General features: G+C 43.1%; 1 protein-coding gene across 5 annotated transcripts in view; it reads right to left on the bottom strand.

Annotated features, from left to right (window-relative positions):
• HERC1 (HECT and RLD domain containing E3 ubiquitin protein ligase family member 1) overlaps window positions 1-13,266 on the bottom strand; it is a 3,987,333-nt gene that overhangs the window by 2,611,210 nt on the left and 1,362,857 nt on the right. For all 5 annotated transcript variants that reach the window (XM_044077739.1, XM_044077741.1, XM_044077740.1 and 2 more), the window contains exon 25: window positions 6,484-6,535. In XM_044077739.1, coding sequence (XP_043933674.1) covers window positions 6,484-6,535 — 52 coding nt within the window. The remainder of the gene's footprint in view (window positions 1-6,483; window positions 6,536-13,266) is intronic.

Here is a 13,266-nt window from a genome sequence, read left to right as displayed (position 1 = left end):
GACGAATCTTAAGCGTGTTTTTGTGGTGTGGTTCTATGGCAGCTGGGACACAAAAGGAAGAGGTTTCAGGGGCATTACTGCTTTCGATAAGCCCTTGGAGAAGTGCATCCATTCTTCTTCTTTAGAAGTTGTAGGGGAGGTCACATGCCTAGTTTTGATTTTTCTTTTTAGGTGTGAAGTCTGCCTGAATGAGTCTCTGAGGTTCTGAACCTTGACTAACTTCAGAGCACCTGGAACCTCTTCCCTGACTTGAATTTGAGGAATGCAGTGTGAGCCCTCAGAAATAATAAGACACGGTTCATCTGAGGCGTCCACCCCCTGCAGGACCTCAGAAGCTTTAACAGCCTTTGACAGGGTATCGATAGCAAGTGGCTGAGAAGATATCTAAAGGCTCAAGGGTTCTGCAACCTCAGCGGTTGCGTCTGACTCAGAGATCCAAGGCTTTGAGTCATCTCAGGGTCTTTTGAGTTTCTTCTTTGGTGGAAGGGCAACATCCGATGCAGGGTAATCCACCATTATGGCTTGGGCCAGGCATTTTAGACAATGAGTTTAGATTAACATATTCAGGGGGGAAAGCATTGACCTAAGGGTCTGAGGAACAAACGACTGGCAGATAGAGCAGGATTTGCAGTAGTGTTCTGGGCATAAACAGAAAAGGCACTTAGTATTTGAGTTCTTGTATGGGATCTGCATACAGCACTTGCACTTATGCCTCCTAGCTGACATCTAACAGAAATAAACTACACAATCAAAAAATGAAGTTTCCACAATGTGACACTTATATGAAATGTGAAAAAGTGAAGTAACGGTACCAACAACCCAACGAAGATCAGCCCAATGGATGCACAACCTGCATTCAGGCTGGATGCGAGATAGTCTCAGGTTCTTGTGCATATGTCCACCTATAAACCCTGACGCATACAAGTTGAGGTCACATATCAGATGTACCCCCTCAGGAAGGTAAAGCTTTGGTACCCCAACCAAACATCAGCGGACAAAAAACCCAAATATGTTAAGAATACTGCAAGAGTGATTTCAGTCAGGACATCTGCAGTTATGAGCTGTTTTATCAGCTAATGGCTTTCCAGGGTGTGGAGCAAGAGGAAGGCATGCTGACAGAACCAAAATTCTTACCTTAACTAAGGAAAAGAGCCAGACAAATAGATCTTGCAGTTATGAAGGAAAAAGTGGTAGGCCTTTCAAAGGTGAGGTTCTGGTAGTAGTTGTTGCACTAAATGGAGTACTTCCACTACTTCTGAGAAAAAAATATTTTCACTTGTTAGGTTTATTGGCTCCCTCCAAGACTTTTAACATGTTCTCAAAGTGGAGTTTGCATGAACCAGTGATACTGACTTCTTCTGCTGGGTTAGCAGGTCTAATTGCAAAAGTGAGTGTATGGAGGTTCTTTTCTTATCTATCAGTGTTGCCTGGGCCAGAAAATAGAGAGAGGAATCACCAAATGGTTATCCGCCCTTGCCTTTTGCAAAATTCTGGGTAGTATAAAGCCAGGGATATGCGTAAATGAGGAGGTTGCTCCAAGAGCAAATTAAAGTACCCAATGTCCAAGCTTCCCTGCCTTTAAATTTTGTGCAGAACTGTAGAAGTGAACAGATCAATTCCTGATACCTCCATTTCCCCATTAGTCTCTTGAATATGGCTTTAATCAGATGCTGCTCTTGCTCACTGGTAAACATTCCAGAATGGGTACCTCCCGAAATGCTGATAGCTGCAGATTTGGTAACATACTGAGTCATCTGTGATGAATAGATTCAATTTCAGACTTACAATGCCAGTAAGCAAATGCAGTATAAGTGAATTATTTGCTGCTTGTTTATGCACCATATGGCTATGGTGGTGCCTGTGGCTACAAGCAGAACTTCTGGCATACAAACTAGTCTGAATGTTTTGAGAATAAGTACAACAACCAACACTGTTGGTGAGTTTTGATGGAGAGAATGCATTTGACAGAGTAAGCTGGGATTTTATGAGTAGGGCAATGGAAGCATTTAAGCATTTGCATTTCCTGGCACAATATTAAAGTTAGTCAAGAGGACATAAGAGGGATCAAAGGTGAAAATAAAGTGGGGGGGGGGTCCTCTATGATAAGTTCTGTTAGAACAGAGGAACCAAGCAGAGCTATACTCCTTCTCCCTTTGTTATGTGTGCTATATTTAGAACCACTGGCTAAGGAATTCCGAAATTCAAGGATATAACTGGTATGATAATCAAGAAAAGTTGGCTTTATTTGCAGATGATTATTTTGTGCCTGATAAAACCAAAAAAGGACATTTCAGTGTTGTGGAACATTCTGAGACAGTTTCAAGTCTTTTCGGGATACAAAATGAATTCAGATAAAACAAAGGCAATAGCTATAAACTATGTACCCACAAACAAATTGGTTCAGCAATACCCATATTTATGGGGACAAGATAAAATTAAGTACTTAAGAGTATGGGTTAAAAAGGATTCTGTTATGCAGTGAAGGATATGCGGGAAGAAACTAAAAACTGAGAACCATGAAGCTCTGTTTTATGAATACGGATAAAAAGATATACCTTATCTCTGTGTATAAAACTAAATGGACTAAAACATTTTTACTGCTCATAGGTTCTTAGTATGAACCTATGAACAGTAAAAATGTTTTAGTCCATTTAGTTTTATACACAGAGATCAGATATATTTTTATCAACCAACAGGAGAAGTTAGGGACAGCAATTAAGAGAGTTGAAGGATTTTATATGTGTGTATATATATATATATATATATATATATATATATATATATATATATATATATATATATGGGTCTACTGTATAACATTGAAAATACACTTCTTCAAAATCACACAGTAGACCCTGGGTTACTCGAAAGTGCACTTTCACGAAACACGCTTCAGCGAACGGGCTACATACTGCAGTTTAGTGCAGTAGTCACGAACCTTAGGGTTAGGGCACGGGGATAGCTAGTAGGGCTATCCCCTTACCATGACCCGTGCCCTAACCCTAAGGTCCGTGACTACCGCACCACAGTGGAGGACATAGCCTGTCCTCCACTGTGGCCTTGAATACCGGACCTTAGGGTTAGGGCACGGATCATGGTAAGGGGATAGCTAGTAGGACTATCCCCTTACCATGACCCATGCCCTAACCCTAAGGTCAGTGACTATCGCAACACAGTGGAAGACATAGAATGTTTTCCTACTGTCCTCCATTGTGGTGCAACACGTTCGCAAAAGCAGTGTTCACAGAAGTGCACTTTCGAGTAAGTGCACTTTTGCGGACCACAGGGTCTGCTGTATAATTTCGAAGAAGTGTATTTTTGAAGTTATACAGTAGACCCATATATATATATATATATATATATATATATATATATATACATAGACACACATATATCTATATATACGTACACATCTAAATATAAATATATATATATATATATATATATATATATAAATACACATATATATATATATATATATATATATATATATATATATATATATATATATATATATATATATATAAAACACACATATATATAGCTATACAAACATATGTGGCTGTAGTTGACAAGAAAGGACACCCACATGAGAAATGGTTTTTACTACTGTAAAAAAAAAAAGAGAGGGAGAGAGCGGGAGAGAGAGAGAAAAGAACACTCATGAGTGAATGCTCTGTTAAATGGAGTTTCTGCTGGCAGCCTTTTGCATTGGATCACACTGCAGCAGGTTAAGGGGATTTGTCCTTACCCCACTGTTGTGCAATCTCGGAGTTAGTATATATAATCAGCAGGAAGTATGGGGGGCACAGGGTGTATATGCCCCCTTGCAAAAAATTTTTTGTTTTTATATTTGATCATTTTACAGTTCAATGAGCTTCCGTAGTTTGCTGACACACGTGTGTCTATATACATAGTTTATATATATATATATATATATATATATATATATATATATATATATATATATATATATATTTAAAAAGTATTCACATAGTGACAGCTGGCTGTTTCTCATTGGTGGGAGTTGCTTTATTTTTCTCTTGCCTTTCCTACTTAACTTTTAAGAAAAATAAGCTTTTGGCTTTAAAAAGTGCACTTCCTGTGGGCACAAGATCCCCTCATCTGATGCTCACAGGGAGTGTGTATATTGTCTCAGCCCTGCTCACCTTGAAGCCCTGTGCTCTGCTTGCAAGAGTTTTCAACAGAAAGCACTGGCTAACAGAACAAATAAGCTTATTCTGAAGGGTCTCCTACCTTATTTGGCCCGGTCTGCAGGTTCTTCCACATCACGGCCTCAACCCCCCATATATATAAGGGTTGGGAGATAAGAAGGTAGTAGTACTACAAAATTAAAAGGTAAGAAATTAGAGATTTAACTGTTTATATCCAAACGGAGCTCGAGCAAGCTTATCACAATGCTTTTCTTATGAGCGGCAAACGAGATCTGAGGTAATCTGTGGGATTGAGGCATTGTGGGTAGGGGAGGAGCTCAAACTTCAGAGCCTAAGCTTTTAAAAGCGGCAGAGTTGGATCCAAGGGTTGGATATAAAAACCCACAGGTTAAGGAATGAATGAAAATAGCATCAGATGCTCTAGATTTTGGAAAGGAGATAAAAGAAGTGAACATGGGATCCTTAGAAGAGGAGAGAAAGAATATATTTCAAAGAAAAAAATTGGAATTTTTAAGAACAATGCAGGTTTAATGAATGGCAGAAAATTTGCAATTTGTATAATGCTGGAATAAATGAAAACAGCAAAAAAGAAAACGTGCATACTGAATGGCAACAACAACAGAACCAATTTTGGCATGTTTTCTATTCTATTAATGTATGTAAACTCATTATACCATGTTTTTTAAAAAATAAAAAGGCCACCTATTTAAAACAAACTTTGTAATTAATACTGCATGAGCAGACAGAGTAATGCAATATGGGATAGATGTGTTATGAGGTTTGTAATACAGACTAAATGTTTTGACAAACCCAGTTATGACAGAGTATTTAATTATTTAATAAAACCTGGACCTTAGATGGTTGCACTACAAGAAATGCATTTAAAGGATTAGGAACATGACTTATTGAAGAGGAGTTACTGGTTATGGTGGGTAACTACTTCATCTGTAGATGAGCATTCATTTGAAAGAAGTGCCACATTATCCTGAAAATTTTATTAACAGATGTGGAAAGATGTTACAAGGGAGGGAAAGCCTGTTTAGGACCAAACTTTTATCTTATTTACGTTCAGCCAGTAACTATGCAGGCTGAGTTCAAAAGTATAAAGAAATGACTGCTTTTCAGGAAAGTGCTGCAGCACATAAAGGAAAAAGGAATATTGGGGCTAGATGGCAGAAGTGATGGGAAAGGCTAGAATGTGTTTCATGCCATGAATGGGTAGAAAAGTACTAAAGTAATGGGTCTTACCCTCAACTTCAAATATTAAACTATCGGACATCCAAATACATATATTATTAAAACAAACAAAGATCAAGGACAAGCATAAATAAGAAATTTGATACAAAACAAATCTACCTAAACAGAGAGTCTCAGATTGTGCTCTGCTGGAGTGCGGCAAATGCATTTTAGTGTCATTGTATCTGGAAAAAAAACACTGGAAGTTTTCAACTACTTTTATTTAAATAGAGACTTTAACCAACTGGTGTAAGGATCTGACAAAACCAGACCTGAACGAGTTAGAGCATATTAAAAAAAAAATAATAATAATAAAAAAAACACTAGCAACAGACTGCGACTAATTTATAATAACATATAAATATATATAAATTATAATAACATCCCTGTTAAAGCTTAAAATGTAAGTGAGTCATACAGTATGAATAACAAGCCCAAGATGGCAACAAAGTGACTAAAAGATAAATTAGTGGAATTACAAATTAAGTTTTCTGAAAGTGAGGAGACAATCCAATGAGAGATGGGAAAAGTAAAACAGAAATTATTACCAGATAGAAAATATAAATGTATGCATTAGTAAAATAAGGGTAAGTAGCTAAGTATTCAAAAACACTGGCAATTGGACAGGAAGGCAGAGGTTCACAGCTGGCATGAAATGCGCAGCAGGCTTGCATTTTAGAAGAGACTCTGTGATGACAGGCATTTCAGACAGTACCATGTCTCTATAGCAAGCACAAACAAAAAGAACACAATGAGCAAGGAGTACAATCATGTACATCGGCCAAAAAAAAAAAAAAAGAAAGAAAAGAAAAAGAGGCAGTCAAGGTAAAAAATAAAAAAATGCAATGTCACAAATGCCAAGTACATACATGTATGTAAGGATACCAGCATCTCAACTGCCACACAATTGCTCCTTAAAAGTAATGTTTAAAAATGATCCAGGCAACATATTCCTTTTGAACATTTTCCACAAATGAGTAATAAAAACAAGAATTCAAATGTAATACTGTAAATAAAATGCAAAACATGTTTAAGAATGTATGGAACTTTGCTTTAAAATGGAAAGACATGCCTTTTTTCTTACGAGTAGGTCCCAATTCCAGTTCAACATTTCTTCTTGCACTCTAAAAAGAAGATACAGACATTATATAACTGTGGGCTTCAGTTCTTACAGTATCACATCAGACAATACATAATCTAAACTTTAACCATATGAGGATGTATAAAAGAAGAAAATAATCTGTCTACCTCAGTGCAGTAGCTAGCTATTCGGAATGCAATGAGTCGGGAGATTTTAAAACAATGTCCTACAGAGTATTTAGTCAGAAATGTTGGGGGAACAAACTGTTGTAAAAAAGGAAATGATTCTAAGTGTTACTAAGTTTAATACTTATTAGCTACAAAACAAAAATACAAGAAACTAGAAATCAAAATCTAAACCAAATGTAACTTTTAGTTATGTACTCACCATAACTTCAGATGTTTGGGATCCATCTCGCCTACATTCCGACTGATGGGTTCGGAGCCGATCCCTCGGCTCCGACTCGGCACGCTTATGCCAAAGAGCGAAGTCTCTAATTGGCTGAGCTTACTATATCCCAGGATGCACCACTACCAGTCCCCCAGATCTAGTTTGTCCGCATACATGCACACATGCACGCCCTGCTTATATAACATCGTCAGATGAAACAAGATAAAACAGTAGAACTCAAAACCGTTCAATCTCTTCTGATCTCCAAGGCAGGGGGAAGGAGGGTGGGTATTAGGAATGTAAGCGAGATGGATCCCAAACATCTGAAGTTATGGTGAGTACATAACTAAAAGATGTTATGTGATCCTATCTCGCCTACATTCCGACTGATGGGACAGCGTCCTAGCACCTGAATCCTGGGTGGCTCACTGGAAAACACTCCTGAGTACCGTGGAACCAAATGAAGCTCGTCCTTTAGATGCCACATCCAATTTGTAGTGGGAAATGAAAGTGTGCGGATTGGACCAAGTAGCCGCAGCACAAATTTCCGATATAGCAAGCTTGGAATGAAAAGCTATAGAAGTAGCCATAGCTCTGGTAGAATGAGCTTTGATAGATGTTGTAAGTTGCTTATTTGAAGAAGAATAAGCCTGAGTTATGCAATCTCTGATCCATTTGGAGATAGTAGCTTTTGTGATGGTTTGACCCAATTTATTATCTGAGAAGGACACAAACAACTGGTCTGACTTACGAAGTTGCTGAGTCCTGTCTAAATAGAAGCGTAATTGCCTGTGAACATCCAATTTATGGAGAGTGTATTCTGCTTCATTGGAGAATTTTGGGAAGAAAACTGGTAGCTCTAGAGATTGTTGGAGACAGAAACTAGAACAGACCTTTGGGACAAAGGATGGATTAGGCCTAAGTGATACTCTATCCTTGTGGAAAATCAAGTACGGTGGCTTAATAGACAGGGCTTGAAGCTCTGAAACTCTTCTTGCAGAAGTAATTGCGACTAAAAAGGCAGTTTTCCAAGACAGATATTTTAATTCACATGTAGCAGCCGGTTCGAAAGGGGACGATGTTAATGCGCGAAGCACCAAATCAAGATCCCACGGAGGCGCAGGATGAAAAATTAGGGGTCTTAATAGGCCCGCACCTTTAATGAAAGTTTTGCATAGTCTGCTACTCATCAATGGAGGATCCATGGATTCGTGGAATTTAGAGATAGCCGCTAGTTGGACTTTAATAGTAGAGACAGAAGATCCTTGATTAAACAGGGATGTTAAGAATTTCAAAACCTCTGGGACAGGAGCAGTGATAGGGTCTAAGCCCTTGAGTTGAGCCCAGACAGCAAACCTCTTCCACTTACTGAGGTACAATTTGTTAGTGGTGGGTTTGTGGGTCAAGATAAAATGTGAACAACTTCCGGGTCTAGTGTGTGCCTTCTGACTAAAGTCGGAAGTGGAGGAGCCAAGCTGTCAATTTCAAAGATTGAAGGGACTGATGCCGATGTCCCGACTGATGGATTAGCAGGTCCGGAATTAGGTCTAAAGTCCATGGATCGTCCACCGCATGCTTCTTCAGGTAAGGAAACCATACCTGACGAGGCCAGTATGGGGAAATCAGTATCATTGATGAGCCCAATTGAGAAGCTTTTTGAATAACTTTGGGGAGAAGTGGAATTGGAGGAAAGGCATAAAGTAGCCCTGTTGGCCAAGGTTGTGCTAGAGCATCCATAGCTGGTACTCCCTGATGTGAGATCAAGGAGAAGAACCTTTGGCACTTGGTGTTTAGTGGAGTTGCAAATAGGTCGCAGCACGGCGTCCCCCATCTCCTGAAAACCTGAGCTGCTACTGTGTGGTTTAGAGACCACTCGTGAGGAGAGAGAATTGTCCTGCTCAATTTGTCTGCCAATATATTTGACCTTCCCGGGATGTGGGTCACTACCAAGAAGCGGTTGGTAGCTACAGCCCATTCCCACACTCTCATGGCCTCTCTGCAAAGGGGGTACGATCTGGTCCCTCCTTGTTTGTTCAGATACCAGACCACCGACATGTTGTCTGTGTGGATGGCGATGATGCCCTGAGGAAGAAACTTGTGTAAGGCCTGTAGGGATAGAAGTACAGCCCTCATCTCCAACACGTTGATGTGGAGAAGAGCTTGCCTGGAAGCCAGGAGCCCTGAACTAGCCTGCCCAGACAATGCCCCCCCCACCCTATCTGGGAGGCATCTGTCATCAGGGTAACCACTGGAGAGGGAAGAACAAAGGGGCTTCCTCGATCCAAATTGGATGTCTGAAGCCACCAGCGAAGGTCCCTTTTGCATATTTCCGTAATCATGATGTGATGATTGAGGGGAAGATCCTGAAAGGACCATTGAGTTGACAATAGCCACTGAAGAATCCTCATGTGCAATCTTGCCAGAGGAACTAAAAGAACCGTGGCAGACATTGAGCCTAAGACTTGTAGAACCATCCTGGCTGGGGCTTTGGATCTCAAGATCAGAGCTTGAACTTGGCCCTGTAAGGTTTGGATCCTTTCGGCAGGAAGAAAGACGCGCATCAATCTTGAGTCTATCTCTGCTCCTATGAACTTTATGCGTTGAGAGGGCAGCAAGACAGACTTTGACCAATTGAATGTAATCCCCAGGGTAATACCCAGGGAGATGGTGGCTTTGAGGTTGTCCATTAGTAGATGCCTGGTGGTGGCAGTCAGGAGCCAGTCGTCCAGATAGGGAAACACTTGGAATCCAAGACTTCTCAGGTGAGCCGTCACTACTGCCAAACACTTGGTGAACACCCTGGGGCTGTGGTGAGACCAAAGGGCAGAGCGCAAAATTGGTAATGACTGACTCCCAGGCTGAAGCGCAGATACCTCCTGGACGCCTGATGTATCGGTATGTGATAATAGGCGTCCTTGAGGTCTATGGAGCACATCCAAACATCCTTCTCCAACAATGGGAGAATGGATTGTAACGTGACCATTCGAATTTGGATTTCGTGACGGATTGGTTCAGTCTGCTGAGATCCAATATTGGTCTCAGGTCCCCTGTCTTTTGGCACTAAAAAGAACCTGGAGTAATTTCCTGATCCGATCTGGTCTGTGGGGACCGGTTGGATGACTCCTTTTTCTAGCAGCTTTAAAGCTTCTGCGGCTGCCATTTCCCCTCGACTGGGTGGTGGGTCCGCGATTCTTTTGCACGGTGCCGGCGAGTATGTGAATGGGATGGTGTAACCTCCGGCAATGATCCGAAGCACCCATCTGTCCTGAGTGATTGACTCCCAGGCTTTTAGGTGCGTGGCAAAACGACACCCGACTGGCTCCGGAGCAGCACAGCCGGGCAATCCCTCATGACGTGTGGGAGGCTGAAGAGCCACGAAAGGACTCGCGGTCTCCAGAATTGCGGGGCCCTCTGCCGCCTCTGGGACGGCGTCTCCCTGAAAAATTTCCCCGTCCTCTGCCTCTGGAAGGGGAATCTTCCTGCTGTTGGGAGAAAAACTTACGGGATTTGCGGAACCACATCCCCCCCCCCCTTTAGCCTTGGGGTAAGGCCGAAAGGGAGTGGAATAACGGGCACCTACGGCAGATAAAGTTTTTCCCTCTTGCTCACAGCGGGTAAGGGTGTCTTTAACCTTGGGTCCAAACAAGGAGGACCCATCAAAGGGAGCGTCGGCGAAGGAAGACTTGAAGGCCTCCGCAAACTGACACAAGCGGAGCCAGGCTTGTCTCCGTAGAGCCACGCCTGTGCCTGCCGCTCTACCCGCCCCTTCGGCCGCATAGGAAATGAACCTCATGGACGAGTTAGAAATTGACGTTAGGATAGCCAACTGAGAGCTAACAGACTGGGCTAGCTGCTCAGGTAGGTTACCCGAGAGGGAATCTGACAACTCCTTGACCAGATCCCTCTGAAGCCTGGTAAAATGTGCCAAATAATTCAGAGACCTTAAAGTAAAGGCCGCTGAAGTCAGGGTGCGCTTCCCGTACCTGTCCATACTCCTAGACTCCTTATTAGGAGGATGGATGGACGTTGAAGCCTCTGCCATGTCCTGTTGTGTAGCAGATGCCACCACCATGGCATCTACAGCCACGCCTTTAGTGAGGAACTCCTTCTCGGGGGGAGCAGACAAAAATTTATTTGGACGAGAAGGGACTGGTTCCACGGTATCTGGATGTTCCCACGCCCTTCGACAAACTAAATCCAGAAGCTCGTCAAGGGCGGAGACACCCAGGAGGCGGAGGGCTGAGCCCCAAAGGCCTTGAGGAGCACTGACTCATCAGCAGAGGGGGGTTTGGATATCCAGCCGCCTCGTTGTTTGAGGATCTCTAAGATGTCTGCAAAGGAGACATCATCCGAGGACGACTTCGGGGACCCCTCTGCATCATCAAGATCAGTGTCTGATGTAATAGACTCGGGGGAGTCCACGTGCTTCCTCTTGCACGATCTCTTCCTTGGGGGTTCCTCCAAGACAACTCAAGAACCCTCAGGAGGAGGGGAACCCCAATGGGGTAACCTCAGGCCCGGGCTCCGCTGACTACGGACAGGGAACTGCCAAAGACCCAGTCTCCACACCCAGGAAGGTGCCGGTAAAGCCGGAGAGATGGTCAAGAGGACTTGGCCAAGGCACTCCTCATGGCTCTGAAAGCCGGACCCCAGAATCCTGGGAGTGTCCGTCCCGAGCCGTGATAGCCGACGGAAGTCCCGCAGCAAGCACCGAGGGGAGGCTCGAACCGAAAGCATAGGTCCCAAACATCACCCCGGGTCCAGCCGAAGAAGTCCGTACCAAACTCGGACCAAGGCCTGGGTTGGAGTAAGGGTCGGAACCGACCCTGAGATCTCCACCGGCTCCAACAGCACCTGCTCCGACGGAGCCGAAGCAGTCGGAGGAGGAATGGCAATGGGGTGGGCCAAGGTCATCGGCTCCGAAGCCAACTGGGTCGGAACCGAAACAAATTTTTGGAAGACTGGGGACTGGAACAGTCTTTGGAGCACCCTGTCTATATCAGAATCTGACATCCTCGAAGACCGAGAGGAAACAGAACGGGTTCGAGACGGCCTCTCCAACGGCCCCAAAGGACTAGGGGACCGGCTCCGAGGTGAGTCAATGACTATCGGCGCCGAAGGAATACACACAGCAGATTCCATCGGTGCCGAGGTGGACTTCGGCGCCGAGGAGGAAGTGTCTGAGCGGGCGACCCTTGTCGGCTCCGAGACCAGTGGAGCCGACGAAGGTGACTCGCCTCGATGCCCCAGCCATCGGCTCCGAAGCCAGAGGAGTCGAGACTGGTGGCATCGAGGCAGACCGTTCCATCCTCGGCTCAAGTCCTTGGACCCGAAGGAGAGGCCTGCCTGTGTCTCTTGGCGGCCGCATCCGACGGACTGGTCGGAACTGACGCCCTTTTCTTTAGCGGAGAAGGAGAGGATGCCAAGGCTTCTTGAAAAGAAGGTTTAATTAACCCCTTAAGAATTAATTTATTTTTCCTCTCCTGGAGGACCCTTGAGGAAAAAGCGTGACACACGCTACATGACTCCTGTAAGTGTTTTGCACCTAGACAATACACACAGAGCGAGTGATCGTCTGTGATGGACATTTTAAAACTGCATTTGGTGCATTTTTTAAAGCCCGAAGGCCTAGGATTTTGAGACATTATGGAAAGTGATTTTGACACACCTAAAACAAAATACAACTGACTTTCCGATAACACTTCCTAATAATAGGTTTTCAAATAACAAGGGTATTTAGAAACCCTGTAAGTTTTTTAAGAAGGTTGACTGACCTGGAAGGCCCTAGAATGAAGAAGGCCTACCAAACACAACCCAATCACACAACAAGTCTTAACCAACTCCAAACACACACAAAGAGAATAATAATGAACAATAGCTGTTAAAACAGCTTTTTTGTGAATAGAACACGAAATTCCTGACAGAAAAAGATAGTAGAATTACTACTTAGCTCAGCCAGCTCGAGACCACGTCTTTGCAGATTAGCGGCAAACGAGATCTGGGGGACTGGTAGTGGTGCATCCTGGGATATAGTAAGCTCAGCCAATTAGAGACTTCGCTCTTTGGCATAAGCGTGCCGAGTCGGAGCCGAGGGATCGGCTCCGAACCCATCAGTCGGAATGTAGGCGAGATAGGATCACATAACATCTGAACAACTGAGTACTGCATAGGCGATAAAAGAAGTGGAGCTGGGATCTATACAAAAAGGGAAAGAACAAACAACATTTAATACTATTACACTTTTAATGTGTTTTACTCAAGTCTTGAAATATGATGATTTAATACAGATGATTAAAAAAAAAAAGTAATCAAGGATAGATAGGGGATCCTTTCTAGTCTGGAAAGACCTATTGGACGGCTGTGAAAAGACCTCTTGAATGGCTG

Source organism: Protopterus annectens, chromosome 7.part0 (genome assembly GCF_019279795.1).
Source record: "Protopterus annectens isolate FY-2018-M chromosome 7.part0, PAN1.0, whole genome shotgun sequence".
NCBI lineage: Eukaryota > Metazoa > Chordata > Ceratodontiformes > Protopteridae > Protopterus > Protopterus annectens.
Note: the sequence above shows the minus strand (reverse complement) of the source record. Positions and strands in the feature narration are given on the sequence as shown.